This window comes from Rhinatrema bivittatum, chromosome 5 (genome assembly GCF_901001135.1).
Source record: "Rhinatrema bivittatum chromosome 5, aRhiBiv1.1, whole genome shotgun sequence".
Lineage (NCBI taxonomy): Eukaryota > Metazoa > Chordata > Amphibia > Gymnophiona > Rhinatrematidae > Rhinatrema > Rhinatrema bivittatum.
Window position 1 is genome coordinate 72,843,873 of NC_042619.1, and position 21,382 is coordinate 72,865,254.

General features: G+C 44.3%; 1 protein-coding gene across 4 annotated transcripts in view; it reads right to left on the reverse strand.

Annotated features, from left to right (window-relative positions):
* The window catches only part of CWF19L2 (CWF19 like cell cycle control factor 2), a 664,038-nt gene that overhangs the window by 494,259 nt on the left and 148,397 nt on the right, over positions 1-21,382 (reverse strand). For all 4 annotated transcript variants that reach the window (XM_029602446.1, XM_029602444.1, XM_029602447.1 and 1 more), the window contains exons 7-8: positions 5,966-6,059; positions 4,337-4,452 (exon numbers count right to left, since the gene is read on the reverse strand). In XM_029602446.1, the coding sequence (XP_029458306.1) occupies positions 4,337-4,452; positions 5,966-6,059 (210 nt within the window). The remainder of the gene's footprint in view (positions 1-4,336; positions 4,453-5,965; positions 6,060-21,382) is intronic.

Here is a 21,382-nt window from a genome sequence, read left to right on the forward strand (position 1 = left end):
TAGGCTAGCTCAAAGAGCCATGTCTTCAGGTCTTTCTTAAATTTTTTTATCTCTGTTTCTAGTCTTAGATCTATAGGCAAGGTGTTCCAAAGACTCAGTCCTGCAACTGAAATAACTCTTTCTCGAACCAGGGACAGATGTGCTGTGTTAACTGAAGGGATGTGCAGTAGGCCTTTGTTAGCAGATCTCAAAGATCTTTGCGGGGTATGTAAATGGATTGAGAAATTCAACCAGTCAGTTTTCTGTCCGTGGATTGCCTTGTGAAGGCTGTGGCTGGGGCTTGGGAGCTCTCTGTTGCATGGGACAGCCAAGGAAGCTCACCCTCTGCGAATGGGAGCAAAGGGCCGGAGGACAGTACTTCCTCTGGTGATAGAATAACTCCCTCTGACCCTGTCTCACAGACCTCCTGGCTGAAGAGGCCGGGTCTGAAGTGCTGGCAGAGAGCTGCTGGAGGGTCTCATGGTGATCCCGCAAATGGGCACTCAAGTCTCTCACCTTATCTCCAAAGAGATTTGCCCTGTGCATGGCAAGTCAGCAAGTCTTTCCTGTACCTCTGGTGGGAAATCCGAGGCATGCAGCCATGCCATTCTGGGGGTGCCGATTCCCGCTGCAGAGCCTCTCCATGCCCTCTCAAAAACATTGTAGGTTGAATGAACCTCATGTTTTCCACACTCCAGTCCATTGCACCAGCGATAAGAAGGGGTCTTGCTGCTGCTGATGCTGTCATTCTGCCGCCTCTTCCATTTGCTTCAGAGGTTGCGTGAGTATTGGCTCATATAGAACTGATAAGAGGCAATGCGGGCAATAAGCATGAACCCTTGGAACACTTTCCTCCCAAGAGCATCCATCGCTCTATGATCCTTGCCCAGGGGCGCAGAGGTGTGAGTCCGAGAATGCTTGGCTTTCTTGAAAGTGAATTTAACCACTACCAATTAGTGTGACAGCTGATGCTTCTCAAATCTAGTAGCCTGTTGGACGAGATAAATCCCATCCGCTTTCCTGTTAATGGGAGGTACTGTGAGGGGGTGCTCCCAGATCCCCAGCAGCAGCTCCTTAAAGATTTTGTGCACCGGGACCACCACGATTTCTTTAGGAGCCTCCACGAACTGGAGGATTTCCAGCATCTTATGCCTGGCATCCTCCATCAATAACTGAAATAGAATGGCCTCTCCCATCACCCGTACAAAAAAAAGTCAAGTCCTCCAGAAGAGACTGTTCTGAGGTGAGACCCCAAGGGTCATATGGGGCCTCATCCTCACTGTAATCAAAAGGGGATGGGGCGCTGGGTGCTCGGCCTTCGTTCAGAGGCATGGGCATTGGTGGCACTGGTGCCGGCAAAGCGGGACAGGCAAAGCTGGTGTCCCTGCTGACCTTGATGGAGCTTCCTGCTTGGAGGAATCAGCAATGAGCACCGTATCATCGAGGGAAGCATCGGTACCCTGCTGGGCATCGATGGCCTCCTGGGAACCGGTGCCAACTGGATCAGTAATACACCAATAAGCACGATGAGCCATTCCAGCAGCGGTTCCAGCAGGGTGAGTGCTGGCACCAGCACCATCTGCGCCGCCAGTTCGATGCCCTGCAGTGCCCACTGCACAGCCAGCTGGACCTTGCGCTCCAGTTCCTCTTCGAAAGCTGCAGATGCCAAATCTGACTTGGAGGCAGGACAGGTGGCCAAATCTTCCTCGAATCCCTGAGGTGGATCGGCCATTGAGACCAGAACTGATAGAGACCATCACGGACCCCAAGCATCGATGGAGGATAGGCACTCCTCGCCACAGGGTCGCTTCAGGGACATCATGGCATGAGCCGGTGCTTTCCCAAGCCCAGCACCAAGCATCGAGGGTGACTGCTTCCCTCGGTACTCAGCCCGGTTTTTCTCCAGTGCCAAGGTCAATGATGATGAACCCGATGTCCTCAACCTGGAAGAGACCAACATGGGCCAATCTCCAGCGCCCTTATCAGCCACCAGCATTTACGGAACTGACGGCCCCGCTGATATCAATGGCTCGGTGTCCATCAGTATTGCTCCAAGATCCATCTGTGCCAATGCCAAAGTCGATGGCTCAGACTTCCTCGACCCGAACAGTATTTCCATCTTCTCGAGCCGAGCGCGATGTCCCTTAGGGGTCATCTGGGTGCACATGCAGCAACCCCGGACGTCATGCAATGCCTCTAGGCCAGTGGTTCTCAACCCTGTCCTGGGGACCCCTCCAGCCAGTCGGGTTTTCAGGATATCCACAATGAATATGCATGAGAGAAAATTTGCATGTTATGGAGGCAGTGTATGCAAATTTTCTCTCATGCATATTCATTGTGGATATCCTGAAAACCCGACTGGCTGGGGGGGTCCCCAGGACAGGGTTGAGAACCACTGCTCTAGGCAGAGGTCACACACTTCATGGAGGTCCATGATGGACATGGTCCCTGGACACTGGGACTCACCCACGAAAACCGGACGAGGCTAAGATGAAAGAAAAGAAAGGAAAAACGAGAGACGGTGACGGCGGGCACCAAGGTACCACCGCCACGGTGGGAATGGAAGCGAAAGTAAACTTACCGAACCATCGAGAAACCTGACTGAGGAGATTAAAAGGAATTGAGAGAGACCCGTGTTCGATGAAATCACAAGAAAACCCAAAAAGGGACAGTGGAAAAGTTTCCAAAGGCAATTTCTAAAAGAAAAATGTCACAAGCTCACTCAACCATTATGCGAAAGCTCCGCGGAAAAAAAGAGATTGAAAAGGAACCCAGCGTGGACACGTGAAATAGGACATACTGGGCATGCTCAGTGTGCACAAAGTTCCAGAAACTTTGACTAAGTTTTCCGTGCTGGCTTACATCTGATGATCTCACCCATGTGCGGACTACCATCCTGCTTGTCCTAGGAGAATACTAGGTTGTGCTTCATTTCTCCATCTTTTGTTTTGTTGTTGCCTCTCCCCTAGCCTCTGTCCTTAAGAGAATGAAATGTGATATGTTTATATACTGCAATTTCCCAATCCTGCGCCTATTACTCTTTTAGACTATGACATCAGACTAGAATCATTAGGTCCATCCAGTCTGCCCAATCTTACAGCTAGTGCAACACCACAAACCCCAATCTCTGACTTTCTCTCACCTCTTCACCGCCAGGGATCCTCTGTGTTTATCAGATGTTTTTTTTTAATTCTATTACTGTGTTTGCTTCGCTAGGAGTCCATTCTATGCATCCATCATAAAATCAGGAATACTTTCTGATATGAGGATCCAGGGCTGTTGCTGCCCTGGATCCTCATATTGTGGCAGCTTGTTTTAGAGCATTCATTTTTCTGAAAAAGATTTGCTTCCGATGCCTAATTTGTACCTTTGAGGAATTTGAGTGTGTGTATCTCATCTCCCCCTTCATCTTCTCTTCTCTAGAGTATAAATATTTAGGTCTTTAAGTACTATAATAAAACATCTACTTTGGGACTAAAAGATAAAATGGTAGGGAGCATCACTGTCTTTATGAAAATTCATATAAGGGTCCCCACAAGACAGCACCTGCAGCTCCCTCAGCTCTTCTGGCCAAAGTGATTACTAACAAAGAAGAGTTTTATATAACAATTTGGGCTGGCTTGGTGGTGGTGGTGGTGCTGCTGCAAACTACCATGCAGAAAACCTGGGTTTGATTCCCAGATCAAGTCTTCTGTGGGATCAGTGCACTAGCTGCAACATCAAGAGAACCCGCAGTTCATTTAATCTGTAAAGAAACTACAGAGATCCCGCAGTTCAATTAATCGGGACTCATACGTAAGAGACTGGTGCTCTAAGCGATCACACGTCAGCCTTATCTGAGTCAGACCCTTGTAGGCACTCAAACCTCCCCGCTACCAAGAACCCAGCATCTGGACCTGGCACCCTTATCCTGAAATCTGACCCTTGGATCCTCAGGGTTCCTGAGCTGTGTACCCCACTGCAAGAAAAACATTTCCTGCATGCTGAAGGCGGCTCAGAGCTAGATGCCCTAATGGCAGCATCTACTGATTCTTCTGATACCTAAAAAGGGGAAGAGGGAGTCAAAAGCAGGATTCATCAACTGCTGGAGATAAAACTAAACTAAGGCAAAGAAATGGATCTGCCTGTGATTTGTTCTGTTTTTGTCTGCTTGGCAAGGAATGTAACCCATGGTCTGGGCTGCTACATGTGGAAAGTCAAAGAACTGACCCTGCTGGTATCTCTCCCATCTTGTAGTGATATTTGTCCTTCTGCTTGCATTAAGTCTCACCTGTACTGCTACTTATTTCTAAGGCGCCACTAGACCTACACAGTGAGTGGAACATTTCACCACCAAACATTCATTCTTTATATTTACCCCATATCTGGCAGCAATAATTTCCTCAAGATTTCGATTCTCTCTCTCAGATTGCTCCTTCATGCGCTGATATGACTTCTGGAGCCAACTCAAGCCACCATCTTCCACTGAAAGAGCTAAAGAGCAAAAACACTTTGAGTATGTTCCATGTCAAAGTCCATTTCAAATATAATAAAAGAAAGCTATACTTTTCTTGGTGCCCGGTAAATGAAGCAAATACAGCATAGCGAAGTAAAAGAACTACAGACATAAAATATAAATAAGAAAAGAAAAATGGTCTTAGCAGGTGTAGCCTGTGTGATAAGACAAACAACCAATTCCACGGTGCCCCTAAATGCTACAAGTAGTTAAGTCTATATTAGCACTTGCCATTATGCACAATTTAAAATGCACACAGTATATGAAAAATAGATTTTTAAATGTATTTTCCCTCCTTGTACTTTTTCCAACAATAATTGCAAGTTATTAAAATTCATTCAATACAAATGTGCAGTTCTATCGGCTCATGAAGTTAATTGCCCACAAAAAACATATTATACAAATCAAGTCTACAATCTGGAATGGCTGTGACCAAACATTTTCTAGGCAATACACTTGTCAAAAGACTCTCCAAATAAAATATCAGCAAGTAGAGTGCAAACATTAAAAAAAAAAAAAAAAAACAAGCATTAATACAGGTTTTAATATCTTGCTGTCTCGCTGCAAGGAAAAATAGTCACAAAACCAAACTTTAATCAAACATAAATATATATATATATATACTTTCCAATGACCTGTATGAATTGCAACTTACAGTGCGAACTATAAACTATCAATAAGCATGTTTTTTATTACCTTTTTCATAAACTATCATGAACTATCACCACAACAATATACAGCACAGGGAAGCGCAAAAAAAAAAGTTTACATTTATTTGAAGGAACAGTAAAACCAGAACCTCCCATAGCTCTCTATAAAAAGAAAATAAACAAGTCTTTAAATCTATTTTCTTTTCCCAGAGATCTGAATTATATTTTCTACCAAATTACAAACCTTAATGTAATTCATGGAATGTGAATCACATCCCTGTGTCTCTGAATATTTTAAAACTGTAATTTGTGTAATGGAATGAAAGGAACCAAACGAGTCGACAACAATTTATCATGTCTTAGCAGAATGCTGCTTTACTTTAATTAGTTTAAAATGGAGAATTTTGCTCTGGCGTAGAAATGAAGGTCAGGATTATGAAGCGCCAGAAAAGAAGAGGCAGACTGCAGGAGAACGTGCTATTCCTTTTCTCCATTTGTCTGACCTTAAATCAGTTAATGCACTGTACATAGCCAGGCTTCAGATGTACGCAGTTTGCACTAAACCCAATAATCGGGGTTGTTGTAATTGACTGATAATAATGTCATTGTATCTATAAGATCTTTCAAGCAAAGCACGCTGCATCTCAAAAGCTGCTCATCGCCAGCAATGCAGAAAGGGCAAGATAATATTCTAAACCAATAGAGAGCGCGACAACTATGGAAGGAAATAACACATGAACCAAAAAAAAAAAAAATATGGGTTAGGAAAAGCTCTGCCTGAAAAGATCCCTCTTCCCCCAACCCCCCCAGGAAACAAAGAAAAAGTCCTGGTTCTTTTTACCTTTAGTAACTGAGGTTGCATCACCCTCCTCTGGTGGAAGGCCTGTACCACCATCTTTCCAGTAGGGGTTCAGCTCTTTTGCCTGCAACTTAGACTGTAACAAACAAACATCATTTTAGAATTGCATTCCAAGTAAGAAAAATAGATTTTTGCACTCACTTAAGCATTAGAGATCAGGATTCATCAGGATCTCTCTTCACAGGCACCACATGGGCAAAACAACTTTGATGAATCAGACTCTCAATCATTGGTTTAATCACTAGAGGTCTATTGTTTTTATGTACTTAATATAAAACACTAGGAAAAAAGGAGTAGAAATGTTGAAATAAACAGATTAATTACATTGTAGTGTGCATGCATATTTAAGAGCAAGAAAAAAGAATTATTAATAAAATATTCTGTGGTATACAGTAACCTAACATGCTCCAGTTGCCTCACCACTTAAATATCCAGATATCATCATAAGCACAGGCTTTTGACCTCTTTTAAGCTATAAAGTTGTGAAGATGAAATCCAGAGTAGTCATCAGTAATTTTATATATCCTATTACATGCACTTTATCTTTAACATCTAATTTTCTCCCACCCCCTAAAAGAAAACCAAATAAAACTAAATAGATACCTTTTTATACAGTTTACTGGTACTTTCAAATATACCAAACAGCAGGCATCTGCCGAGAAAGCCGTACAGCACAGCTGATAAAAATATATAAACTATTACAAATGCTGTTAGGTTATGTAGCCTTTATTCTGACCGACCACAGCTGTCATTTTGGCTATGGCTATATATTTTTATGTAACCTTTGCAATAAAGTTGATACATTCTTAGCTCCAGTACTCCACACATTTCCCAGCAGAGTATGGCGAGTTTGGAAGTTGAATGCTTGCCTGGGGTTTGGCCTCATCACCTCTGGGAGGTTTCTTTCTGTGCGGCTTTTCTCAGTCTGCTAAGTTTAATGGTGCTCCCTAATGGTTTGTAGCATTTTAGAAAAGGTCACTGCACCGAATGCAGGATAGCATGGGCTCAAGGCTGCCGCCAGCCACAGACCAGCAAGCTTCTTTCTCTTGGCATATCCTCTTTCCAACAGCATTCAGCAACAGAGGAAACAGAAAGGAGATGTGCCACTGCCTGGTGCTGCAGACTTGGCCAGAGATGCACAGCTTAAATGATAACAGCTTTGCTGGAACCTGCTTGCTGTGTCTAGAAACCTCTGGCAGGTAAGAAGCATTTTGGTAGGGAGGGAATTTAACATGAATTACCTATAAAAATGTTTATATGCTGTGCTTTTCAATTTTAATTCAGAACATTCCTTTCATATTTAGGTCAACATTTTGGGTTTTGTTTTTTTTTTTTTTAACAAGGCATGATAAAGTACCAAAGGTCAGCATTAAAGACCCAGCATCAACACTCAGCAGTAGGGTGCTACTGTCAATGTTCTTTGGAAGACTTTGCAGCCCAGGGTGCATAAACTCAGTGAAAGTTTTAAAATGCCTCAAGTCTCAATGACAAGAAAGCTTGTCCAAGGTCCAATGTACAAACAAACAAAATACCAGAATGGCCTGAGCACTGAAGCTCGGTACATGGGTCTCAACCATAAGTTTTCATGTGAGTACACTAAAGCTCCTCACAACAGAAAAGCATGTGCAAATCTCCAAGCACCTATAGCTGATACAAATCTCACTGTTCACTTTCTTGAAGCCTGCACTAGAGCAGAGGTTCCCAAACCTGTTCTGAGGAACCCCCATCCAGTCAGGTTTTCAGAATATCTGCCATGAATATGCATGAGATGAATTTACATGTAATAGAGACAGTGCATGCGAATCCACATCTCATGCATATTCATGGCAGATTGGCTGGATGTAGATTCGCTTGCACTGTCTCCGTTACATGCAAATTCATCTCATGCATATTCATGCGGATATCCTGAAAACCTGACTGGCTGGAGGTCCTGCCTGCAGGTCAAGTTTGGGATCTACTGAACTAGAGCACCAGCAAAAGAGACAGAGCCCTGAGGCTAAGCTAGAGATGTGATGTTTCAATAAAATTTCTCCTCAAGAAAAAAAAAGAGCAAACAAAAAAAGGTTTTCCTTAAAAGGTTCCAATTTTCTTTTTAGACCTTCACATCGCTACCATTTAAGCACAAGCACCAACTCATGAGGACCGCAATGGATTCAGAGCACTGACCCTCTAAACTAGTGCAGCAGAGACTGAAGCGAGAGCAGGGATACAACACTGAGGAATGATACAGGAACCAGAGAAGCTTGAGAAACAGGATTCCTATGCTTGCCACATTTATCCATGTGCCAAGCGTCTGATTGTGTTGTTGTGTTGTTGTGTATTTAGATAGAGCATTTATCCATGTGCCAAGCTGGAAGAAGGCACCAGAGCCCCAATGTTCATAACAAGTGCCAGAGACAGATGCAGCCCAAGTTCAGAAAACTGATGAAGAAAACAGGTTAAATTAAAGTCACTGAAGAAGTTTAAGTAAGAAAGCAGCAACACTGTCGCCAAAGGGAGCAGCATGGTGTGAAACACAAGGAGGAGTCAGATTTTCACTGACTACAAAGGCACGACCCCCTCCCCCTGATCTCCCCATCCCCCTGTCCCGACAGCACAATGCCCCAGATCCCCCAGCACAAATCAAGGAAAACAACAGTTCCCTTCTCAAAGGAGAACGTGCAGAAGGATCCAAAACAAAATTCTTGAACATGAAACTTGTTAGCACACAATGAAATTTAAGAAAAAAGAGTGAACAAGGATATCGCCTCCTGAAGCCACAGAAGTAAAGGTAGCTGGAGACGGTGATGAACAGCAGATTCAAAACAGCTCTCTATTCGAGTACTGTAAGCCTCTGCTGCTGCTCTGAGCAGCATATGACAGGTCACAAGACTCAGTAATGCAAATCCCATGGGGAGAATAATTATTTTGTCAAATCCTACATGCATCAGCTGTGCCGGAAATCCTCATCAAGTTCGGTTTTATCCATTTATCAACAAATCATTTATCAAAGTTTCCAGAAGAATAACATTTCCAAGGAAAAATGTGTGATAAAGAGATTTTCTTGACGGAAATAATATCTGAGGGTTTAAATGAGAGCTCTCTCTTAAAAATATAAAAGGTTTATTAATCTCATCTACTTGGGGAAAAAACCTTTTAGAAAACACTACTATTTTAGAAAAACACTACTATTTTAGAAAAAACTTACCATTTCTATAGTGCAGTGCTGTATCGTATTACAGTTCCTTGCTTACTCTGTTAATATCTATGGAATATGTACAGTACTAAATGCTCATTATGGATACTGTACAGTAAGATCTTACGGGGGTCACGCTTGTGCGTGGCGTGCGAATGTAGGGCGCCTCTAGGAAGAGAATGCAGAACTCTGCTAATGCATTTCCTAGAGAAAGGAAGGATGTTACATAAGTGAAGTCAAACGGCTTTTAACTGGAATGCCAGTTGGGTAGGGCTATCTGCGACTGAAGCAGTACCTCACCAGGAAATACAGGGGAATTATTTCCAGTTTGCCAGCAGAGTACATTTATGTGGCTCTTATCTGGAGGATAAAGTCAGCATTCCTCAATGTCCTTGTGAACTCTCCTTAGGAAAAGTCAATCTGTTTTATGAAGGAACCCAAGATGTGCCTAAGGAAATAAAAACTGGTTCCTTGAAGAAAATGGACATTTTTTTTTTTTTTACATACTGTATATTACTGAAGAAAAATATTCCTTGATTCATAAGAGCCGTGCAGACAGCTAAATTGCTAAAATGAGTTTAGAAGAGGAACAGTGCTCACTTTCCCCACACCTGGTTTGTTCTGAAGAATTTACAAAGTGGCCCCATTATATCTTGAGCAGTGAAACTTAGTTTTTCTTCCCTATAGGAAGAGATGTGCCAACATCCGCTGCCACAATATGAGCAATAGGGTATTTCTTATCACTTTTTCTTTGTTATTTTTTCCTACTCTTTTTTTTTTTTTAATTTGGTTTTGTTTTTCATGCACACTGACTTTGAGTAAGTTAGTGCACACTAAAATCAACATGAAAAAAATGCTGCACATCCCTAATCCGCTTTGAACACAATGTGCAGAAATGCAGAATATAAAGCTCTCTAAATAAATAAATAAACAAATACATAAATGGGTACTCCTAGAAGCTGCAGAAAGCTCATTAACTAACTAAAACAGAATACAACTTACCTTAATGCTCATCTAAATACACTCTTCCATGACAATATCCCACCTTTTCTTTTTGTTAAGAGTTATTTGTATATAATGGAGATTCTCTACTGGTTCCTACTTAAGGATGAGATAGTAATAAGAACTCTAAACCTCTGGGGGTCAATATTTATATGGTTGCTGGACAATTCATGGGCTTTCAAAATTCCCTTGTTCTGACAACCTCTAAGTTATCTGAATAGTTAGCCAGATAAAGTATCAGGAGGCACCTCGGGGGTGTTCCAAAGCAGAGTTAAGTTAGCCAAATAACGGGCAGATACTGTAAAAATCACGGGAGAGAGGGCGAGTGCCCACTCTCCCGGCGCACGCACAGGACACTCTCCTGTGCACGCGATACAGTAAATTAATTTATTTAAATTAGGGTCCATGGCAAAAAGAGGCGCTAGGGACACTAGTGCGTCCCTAGCGCCTCTTTTTGGACAGGAGTGGCGGCTGTCAGCGAGTTTGACAGCCGACGCTCAATTTTGCCCGCGTCGGTTCTCAAACCCGCTGACAGCCACGGGTTCAGAATCCGGATGCCAGCAAAATTAAGCGTCCGGTTTTCAACCCGCGAGCCGTGGGCCCACTTTAATTTTTTTTTTATTTTTTTTTTTAACTTTTGGGCCTCCGACTTAATATCGCCATGATATTAGGTCGGAGGGTGCACAGAAAAGCAGTTTTTACTGCTTTTCTGTGCACTTCCCCGGTGCCGGCAGAAATTAACGCCTACCTTTGGGTAGGCGCTAATTTCTTAAAGTAAAATGTGCGGCTTGGCTGCACATTTTACTTACTGTATCACGCGGGAATACCTAATAGAGCCATCAACATGCATTTGCATGTTGCGGGCACTATTAGGTTCTGGGGGGTTGGACGTGCGTTTTCGACGCGCTATCACCCCTTACTGAATAAGGGGAAAAACTAGCGCGTCGAAAATGCGCGTTCAATCGCGGGCCGGGTTAACAGTGCGCTCCACCGGAGCACACTGTACTGTATCAGCCTGTAAGTTATCTAACTAACCCTAAAATTCAGGGTTATCCAGTTAACTTTAGAACTGGATCAGAACAGTATAGAAACTCATAACTTTAATCTTTAAAAAAAAAAAAAAGTGTTAAATAAATAAATAAATAAATCTTCAGTATAAATAAAAATGTAAATGTTCGTTTATTCAAAATCTTAAATCTCCGAAAGTTCTTCACCGATTGCTTTGAAATTTTGACACAACGTTGCATTCGAATACGCGCGTGTTTTTATATACCTATATTATATAGATGTCACACCTGTGACAGGTAAAAATATGCTTTTTTGGAAAAACAGCGCCATCTGTTGGACGTACAAGCAACATACGCTATCTACAATATAAATGGGCTCTGACCGACGGCCCGCAAATGCGCAGTAGAGAGCAGCTCTACCACGCATGTGCGGACCATTGAGCTCTGCGCTACATGCTGGGTGTCACAGAGGGGAGGAGGAAAGGGCAGGTGAGTCGCCGCTCCGAGAAACGGCTCAGCCCGTTCCTCCCCCGCTGGGGAAGGGGGGAGGGAGTAGGGACTGCCGGACAGTTACACACAGGAGGAGGAAAGGGTAGAAGAGTCGCCGAGCTAGTCCGTCCACCGCCGGGGAAGGGGGGAGGGAGTTGGGACGGCCTGAGCAGAGCAAATGCAGTAGAAACCGGCAGTGAAGAGATCACCAGCAGCTGCAGCCTGCAGCAGCCAAAGCGCAAAGAGCTGAACAGAGAACAGCTTGCCCTCCTCCCCCGCTCCCTGAGTCCTGCAGATAAGGAGAAGCCAAGTAAATATCCCGCAACTGCGGGGGGGGGGGGGGGGGGGGGGGGGAGGCAGTGCTGTCAGCCTGCCCGTGGGTCTCAACCACCAAGGGAAGAGTTTACATGGGCATCGCTCCACCCCCACTCCCAGCAAAGCACCATGACGAAAGTGAAAGCCAGAGCCCTGCTCCCTCCTCCCTCTCAAGTCCCCGATCGGATTTCTTAAAGGCACAGGTCTGCCAGAAAGAGCAAAGTAAGCTAGGCAACGTGTCCCAAATCTGTTGCAGTGCCTGTCGCCTGCCCTTTGCGATGGGGGGGGGGGGGGGGTACGGAGTGTTTTCCTCTCTCTCCCAGACACAACTGGCATGGGAACTTTGCAAGCTCTTGCGAGTGCAGAGCAAGACTTAGGTGGGAGGGGACAAAACTCCCGCCCGTTTTAACTGTGAGAGAGAGAAGTGTGGTAATGTGCGCTGAAGGCGAGTGTGAGAGCCAGAGAGAGAGGGAGACTACGTGAGGGATTGTGTATGTGTGTGAGAGGGATTGGGCGTGCGTGTGTGAGGGACAGAGGGAGAGTGTATGTGCAAGAGAGAGAGAGAGAGGAAGCCTATGTAGGGGGCTGAATGAGAGAGAGATTCTCTACGCCCCCCCCCAGCTCTCCACTTATAGGTTACAGTGGAAGGGGTTCAGTGTAGAGAGGAATGGGAGAGCAAAGGAGTTGGGGCCTGTAAGGATAGAGTGAAAGGGGTCTGAGCCTGTCCCTCCGCCACCGGGGAAGGGGGGAGGGAGTTTGGATGGCAGGACCATTACACCTCGCGAGATCCCCCTCGGCCACCGCTGCAGCTCCTACCACCGCCGCTGCCTCTGGCCCTTCGTGGTGTTGGGGGGGGAAAGAGCGGAGCAGAGCAAAGACATAGGAGGAGAGGGGACAAAAATCTCGCCCGTTTTAACGGGCTTAACAGCTTGGACTAAATATTTTACGATTCCGTTTCAATGTTTCCGATTGCATTATTAAATTGAATTTTCATAGATTTTGATTTATTTTCATTTTAACTTAATTATTTCGTGTGACATTGCGTTGGAATTGAGCTGTGTCGTTTACCATACCGTTCATTTAGGGGTAGATTTTCAAAGGGGTACGCGCGTACGATACGCGCGTACCCCCTGAAAACCTACCCCAAAACCCCCCCCTGCGCGCGCCGAGCCTATTTTGCATAGGCTTGGCGGCGCGCGCAAGCCCCGGGACGCGTGTAAGTCCCGGGGCTTGCATGGAGGGGCGTGTCGGGGGGCATGCCGCGAGCGACGCGGCGGGCCCGGGGGCAGGCCTGGGGGCGTGGCGCCGGCCCAGGGGTGTGGACAAGGCCTCCGGACCAGCCCCTGGGTCGGGTGATGGCGCGCGCAGATTTACGCCTGCTTTCTGCAGGCGTAAATCTGCCAACAAAGGTAGGGGGGGGTTTAGATAGGGCCGGGGGGTGGGTTAGGTAGGGGAAGGGAGGGGAGGGGAAGCGGAAGGAAAGTTCCCTCCGAGGCCGCTCCAATTTCGGAGCGGCCTTGGAGGGAAAAGCAGCGCTTGCTGGGCTCGGCGCGCGCAGGTTGCACAAATGTGCACCCCCTTGCACGCGCCGACCCCGGATTTTATAAGATATGCGCGTATCTTATAAAATCCAGCATACTTTTGTTCGTGCCTGGTGCACGAACAAAAGTACGCCCGCACGTACATTTATAAAATCTACCCCACTGTGAGTATAGTTTATGTTTTTTCTTTTTTCATTCTTTTTCATTTCTAGAATTATGCGGTTTACATCTAGACACGGATTGCTTCTCACATGGACAATTATATGTTACGTGTTCTAGAGTCGGCAAACCAGATAATATCTGCACAGACAATGGAACAACAAAAAATATTGTATACCCACAAGCATTGTGAAATTAACCACATTCGAAACGTGTACTCTCTCTTTTCTTTCTTTTCCATTTAACCAGACTGAGCCGATACCCCCCTCCCCCAAATAAGTTGTGGGTCATAGCAGCCCAAAGAACTTTCCTGCCCCCAACCCAAAAACCACATAGGCTCTAGGGCCCCTCTTACACACCCCCCCCCCCTCCCCCCACAATCTTCCCATACCTTCTGGACTTCCCCAAACCCTGCAGTAGGAAAAGAGCGACCGCCAGCAAGGTCCTGCATTGCTTTGACAGCAGTGCTGCTGGTAGCGTACACTATCAGTGTTGCTATCAAAGCAACATGGGATGCTGGCAGGAGCAGTACAAATAAACCATGTTCCTGGCAGTCTGGGAGTTTTAGGGAGGTACAGCTAGGCTGAGAGGCTTGAAACAGGGCTTGCGAGTGGGTTGTAATGATGGGGGTTAAGAGGAGTTGGGATCCTGTGTGTTTTGCAGAAAATTGAGGGGGAAATGTGACGGCAAAAAAAGAGACCATGGCCTTTCTAATTTACTCATCCATACCAACTAATTCAGCTTTACAATCCCTACCACTCCCCTCAGAGATCCCCTGTGCTTATCCCATGCTTTCTTGAATTCCAATACTGTTCTAGTCTCCGTCACCGCCAAGAAGAGGCTGCTGCATGCATCTACTACCTTTCTCTGTAAAGAAATATGTCCTTAGATTACACCTGAGTCTATCTCCTTCCACCCTTTTCCCACTGGTTCTAGAGCCTCCTTTCTGTTAAAAGAGACCTGCATCTCATGCATAGAAACCTTGGAAGCATTTAAACATCCTTATCTTATCTCACTTATCTGGTCTTTCCTCTCTAGGGTATACATTTTTAGATCTTTAAGTCCTTCCCCATCTGCTTCAGAACAAAGACTACTGATCATTTTAGTAGCTACCCCTTGGATTCACTCCAACCAGTTTATATCTTTTTGAAGATGTGGTCTCCAGAACTGTACACAGTATTCCAAATGTGGTTGAACAAGGGACCAGTACAGGAACAATACCATCTCCCTTTATCTACTGACCATTCCTCTCCCTATGCACCCAGTCTTTCTGGCTTTTGCCATCACCTTATCCGACTGCCTGGCCACCTTAAGATCATCAGAACTGATCACCCCCAGATCCCGCTCTTCTTTCTTGCTTAGAAGAATTTCACCCACTAAAATGTCTCTCTCCCTTGGGGTTTCTGAATCCTAAATGCATTACTCTGCATTTTTTTAGCATTATATCTTAGCTATCAGACCCTAGAGGTCATTCCTCAAGCTTCGCTAAATCCCTCTATGTTTTGGGCGGTGGGGCATCAGGTCTGCTGGCCCAGAAGGATTTTTTTGTGTTAGTTTTTTTGTTTTTTGTTTTTAATTCTTTATTTATAATTTTCAAAAATACAAACTCTTAAATGTTTGCATACAGAAACAGCATGGATTGGTAAAGTAAAACAGTTTGTCAAAATAAAACATCATTATATTATAAACAAAATAGAAACTTTTTTTTTTTCATTACCAATTCCATTCATCATATCATCATATTTGAGAGTGTTCTACCTAGCAGCAGTAAAGAAAGGGGAGACTAAACCAGAAAATGATATAAGCAAACACATAACATAGAACCTGCATTCTACATTTAATTTGTTTGATTAGACACTGGGGATGTGGCTGGTAATCGACTCTCCTCAAGAAAAAGTTTTTAACTGATCGGGTGTGAAAAAAATATATAGATCTTCTTGTTTTCCAATCATGCATTTACGTGGAAATCGAAGCGTAAATGAAAATCCCCTGGAAATTACCTCCTGGCGGAAAGTCAAAAAGGCTTTACGCCTGACCTGTGTGGATACAGCTAGGTCTGGATGAATCTTTACTGCTTTTTCCAGAAACTTAATGGGATATTTGTTGAAATATTTTTTCGTGATCTGGTTTATATCTTCAATTGAGGAAACAGTAAACAACAAATTTCCCCATTCTATAACTTGTGCTGATGAATCTTCTAAAAAATTTGTGTTCGTTTTTTTGCTATTTAATCAGCTATATTTTGAATATAGCCAGTTAACGTTAAAATTATCTGGATACATGTACCCGGATAGAGTTAAACCTAACCCGGTTACAATCAAACATAGCCAACTAAGTTTAAAGTTATTCAGTTAACATTTCCTGGATGACTTTAGCTCAGTATATTCAGCAGCAGACTCGTCCCACTGAATCTCTCTGGCAAGTTATCTGGATAATTTTAGCAGGATAAGTTGTGCGCTCACCAGCTGACAGAATAAGAACCTTGGTTTCTTAACGGATGTGGTCATACAAAAATTAAGGACCTGTTATCTCATAAAACTACTTAAAGTTGCCTCTTGCCATAAGAAAAGAAGGGAAAAAATTGCTTTTCTCATTTGTCAGTGGCAGTGGCAGTGAGATGCAGATACCTAACACCAAGTTCCATCAGCCCCACAGCCTTAGGATCATCTTAAGACTCCTTTCTCTCAACCTCGCACATATCTAAAACAATGCTAAAGCATGTTTTTTTCCCCCCTCTGTATCACCACCAAAATCCATCATTTCTTTTCTGAACACATTTCCAAAACCCTTAGTTCCTCTCTCATCATCTCCCACTCAGACTGCTACACCCTCCTCTCCTCGCCAGTCTTCAACTACACTTCCTCCTCAGCTGCATGACTTATTTTCCTCCAGTGTCATTATAACCATGTAACCCTTTCCTCAAGTCACTGCTGGGCCAAAGCACTAAGACGCACGTTAAAATGGGCACTTTTTACAACCCCCCTGGTTGCCCGATGCAGTTTGTAAATGAGGGGCTGTGTAAAAAAAAAAAGGACGCGCTAGGAAAGAACTGTGCGTCCCTAGAGCTCAAATGCATTGGGCACCCACGATTGTAACGGGCACTCAAAATAAGCGTCCGTTTTTATCCCGCTTCTGATCGATTTTGCTGAGGTTGCTGACGGCTCATAGCTAAGCACCCCTTGCCATTGTGCGTGTACATTGTGCATCCAGAATTTTTATTTATTTATTTTTTTTAATGAAGCCCATATACCATTATTTTTAAACACCGCAAGCAGTAAATTTAAGTGTCACAGTGATACTAACTAGGAGGAACCACAAAGGACCATAATTTTTATTTCTCATGAGCCCTTGACGCGTGGATTGACTTAACGCCACCTCCGGGGCTGCAGTTAAATTTGCTGCATTAAAAAGTGTGCGTTGGGCACCCAGCGATTTTTTGCATTGGGAGGTAATAGCTAATAGCCTAACCTACATGGGCGCGAGTTTTGGACGTGCTATAGAGTGTGAAGTAACTTAGCTAAGGTCACAAGGAGTATCTCTGGGAGAAGCAGCCAATGTAACATGGCTGTCATTAAAATCTCCTTATGCATAATCTGTCATTAATACCTTGTGAAGCCCTATGGTTTATTTAGTTTGTAACAGACAGGCTTGCCATCTTTCACCTACGTAACGCAGAAAAGCCCCAAATATAAATAGCATAAGAATTTCAACTAGTGTATAAAATTAATAATTCAGCTGTGTACACTGGTTATTAGTGCACCTCTAGTACATATTTGTCTTATGTCAAACTATATTTTGAATTCCAAACAAAATTTGCAGAAAATGGCCTAAGGAAATAGTAAGGATGAAAACAATCTCTCCTTGTCACACATGTACAGCGTGGAGTTTTTAGATAAGATGGAAGAATCTATGGAACACCCAAGTCAGAACCTAATAAATATTGACCTTCCTGTCAGATAAAATGTCCTCTATTATCATTTCGACTATAATCTTTTAGAGTTTGAAATCAGTCTTTGCAATCCTGGAAACAGAACATATAGTAATACTACCATAAATCCACCCAAAGAAACTACTTAAGATACATGAACTATCATCTTGAAATAGTGAATATTTAAAAAGCATTTTGCTTCCTGACTGAAATATCTTGCATTTTAAATTCCTTTGGCATCCTTCATATTAAATGCAAAGTTTTAATTGAAAACTTATCACCTCAAATGTACAGATTAAAGGGAAAGACCTTTTCCTTTAAAATGTATAAATACCACCGGATAACATCTCTGTATTTTTATTCCAGTAAAATAAAAATAAAAAGATGACTCATTTTTTTCTTCATTTAGATTATCAGAGAATATTGCCTTGAGGGATGGGAAATAATGTTTACTTTTCCTGGCATTATAACAAATTTGAAAGTGTTCCTCTGTCAACCTCAAGTTGCTGAACTCACATTAAAAACGTGCCCAAAACAGGAGCTATTTCTTTTAAAAGAAATGACAAGGGGGCCTTGGAAATGCTTGGAGACCTTTCACACATAACAAACGGGCTGATGCAGTATGGTGCGCTCAATCGAGCGCACCGTTAGCCCCCGTTTGGCTGCGCTATTTTTACCCCTTATACAGTAAGGGGTAATAGCGAGTGGAAAACGCATAACCAACCCCCCCCCCCCCCCCCCCCCCCCCGAAACTAAAAGCTCCCCCAACATGCAAATGCATGTTGATAAGCTTATTAGTTAGTCCCACGCGATGCAGAAAGTAAAATGTGTAGCCAAGCCGCACATTTTACTCTCAGAACTTAACGCCTGCCAAAGGCAGGAGTTAATTTCGGCCAGCACCGGGAAAGTGTACAGAAAAGCAGAAAAAACTGCTTTTCTGTACACCCTCCGACTTAATATCATAGCGATATTAAGTTGGAGGCCCCAAAAATTAAAAAAAAAAAAATCTGCCCAAGGCAATTCTGGTCACCACATCTCAAAAAAATATAGTTGCACTGGACAAAGTGCAGAGAATAGCGACCAAAATAAGGAGCATGGAATGGTTCCCCTATGAGGAAAGACTAAAGAGGTTATGGCTGTTCAGCTTGGAGAAGAGATGGCTGAGGTGGAAATTATAGAGGTCTACAAAATCATGAAAGGACTTGAACAGGTTAATATAAATCGGTTATTTACTCTCTCAGGTAAAAGAAGGACTAGGGGGCACGAAATGAAGTTAGCAAGTAGCTCATTTAAAACAAATCAGAGAAAATTCTTTTCCATCAACGCATAGTTACGTTCTGGAATTCATTGCCAGAGGATGTGTTTAAGGCAGTTAGTGTAACTGGGTTTAAAAAAGGTTTGGATAATTTCCTAGAGGAGAAGTCTATAAACTGCTATTAATCAATAAGGAATAGTAGCTTGGGATCTATTTATTGTTTAGGTACTTGCCAGGTACTTGTGAACTGGATTGGCTACTGTTGGATATGGGATGCTGGGCTTGGTGGACCCTTGTTGTTGTGGTATTGCCGCGAGCTGTGGGCAGTCCCCCACCTACCTTTCAGCTCAACGCAGCCAGCCAGGCTGCTGCCGACGCCGTCTCTCGGCAGGTCGAGCCGCGTCATTCTTCGCTCCCCCACGGTTCTAACGCTGCCACTGGGAGTCTCCACTTCGCGGCAGGGCTGCCGCCGCCGATGCCACTGTCCTCTGGGCCTCCCACACAGCAGGAACGCCACCAATGCAGTCCTGCTTCTTCCTGCTTCATCTTAGGCACGGGCGCGTGCCTCTCGTCGATATTTAAAGGGCCAGCAGCAGGAAAAGCCCGCAACCCCAACAAATTATGTCATCAACCTGTTCTTGCTTCAGCCCTATAAAAAAGTGCCTTGCTGCCATTCCTCGGGGCCTTCTGATCGGGTTTGCACAGTGTCTGACCTTCCTTCCATTCCAGGTCTTCTGTGGTCTCCTGTGCCTTGATGGATCTTCATTCCATGTTGTTCGTGTTCCTGAACTTCGTATCCTTGATGTCCCTGGTCTCATCCCTCGTCGGAGCTCCCTTGTCACCTGTCTTCTGTTCCTGATGTTCCAGATGTTCTGTGTCCTGAGGTGCCATGTTTCTTGTTCCTGTCACATCTTCAGCTCTTCATCCAGTTCCCAGTTCCCTCATCTGTCCACCTCTCTTGGCATGCCATGTCGTGGTCCGTGACCAGCCCATGGGATGGCTGTGTAGGGCGCCTCGTGGTACAAGGCCTTCTTCTCATCTGCAGTGCAAGCCTCCGGGAGACTTCTGTTTTTAAAGCCTTGTTCCTGAGTATCTTGTTCCCGGTCTACAGAGTTCCCTTGTGCCTGCATCCGTCCATGCCTAAGACTCTGCCAGAACCTTCCCCGCTCCAGCATGGTCCACAACCAGCCACAGGCGGCTGTTTAGGGCACGTCCCGGAGCAGGCCTCTACTGAATCTTTGCCATGTTCCAGTCTCAAGTTCCACGTCTTCGCCTGGAGTCTGCTTTGCAATTAGCGTGGTCCGTGACCAACCATGGATGACTGTGTAGGGCACGCTATAATGCAGTTCTCACCCAGTACTTTCACCTGCCTCTTGAATCCTTTCCTGAAACTTCCGAGCAACTTGAATCCTTGTCTGAGTCTTCTGAATATCTTGAATCCTTGTCAGAGCCTTCTGAACATCCTGAGTCCTTGTCTGACTATCCAAGTCTTCGTCTGAATCCTCCGAGTATCCCGAGCCTTCGTCCGTGTCTTCATGTTCCTGCCCTCAGCCTCCGTCTGGCCTCATGCACTCATCGTTCCCAAGCAGCGGGTCCAAAAGGGCTTTCAAGTGGCCGGAGGGCTACTCTTGAGATCAGCATTGTGTTGCTGGATCTCATCGGTGCATGTGTAGGTCCAGTGGAGGGCTGAGCCTGCCTTATTCCTGTTCCGGGTAATCCTTGTCTTTTCTCTCCAGCCTGCTCCACCCGTGCTTGTACCAGCTCACCTCCCGTGGTGTGTCTTGGGGCTCCTCCCTGAGCTGTGCCACGGCCCAAGGGCTCACTTCCTACTTTAAATGGGACAGCGCCTCCAAGCTCCTAACAGGGCCAGAGGGCGTGCTCCGCAACACTTGTTCTGACCCAGTATGGCATATTTTATGTTATGTTATGTTCTTATGACTCACACAACTGAAGTCATCCTTGTCTTGTCTGCAGATATTTGGTGGGATGTCTGGGTAAATAGATAGGGGCACAGGGTGAACTGCTAGAAGGTCTGGGGTGAACTGGTGGAGGAATTGGAGAACTACACATGCAGGTATTTTCAGATTATGTGCATAATTTATAAAACACCTGCCTCTGCATTTTAATTCTGGGTCAATTCTTGCAATTATTACATGCGTAAAATATGTTTGCTTAATTTTACTGCTGCATTACAAATATATGCGGGTAATGTGTACTCCAGCCACATAGTTTAAAAAAATATTGGTATAAATCGCTACAGACCTACTTGGGCACACAAATGATGTACCATGGACAGTTTAGAAAGTTGGGCTTCATATTTCTATCACGTCCAAAAAATAAGCTTCTGCTAATTGTTATTAATTGGTGCAAATTCAATATTCATGTCTCACCTTCGGAAACTCTCTATTATGGGAATACACATCATACAATATTCTCTGGCTTTACTATGAGGGCCATGGTTATCCTGGATATGGTACTTATGAATGAAGAAAGCATTTCTAATGTCTTAGAAGGTGCCCACCTGAGCA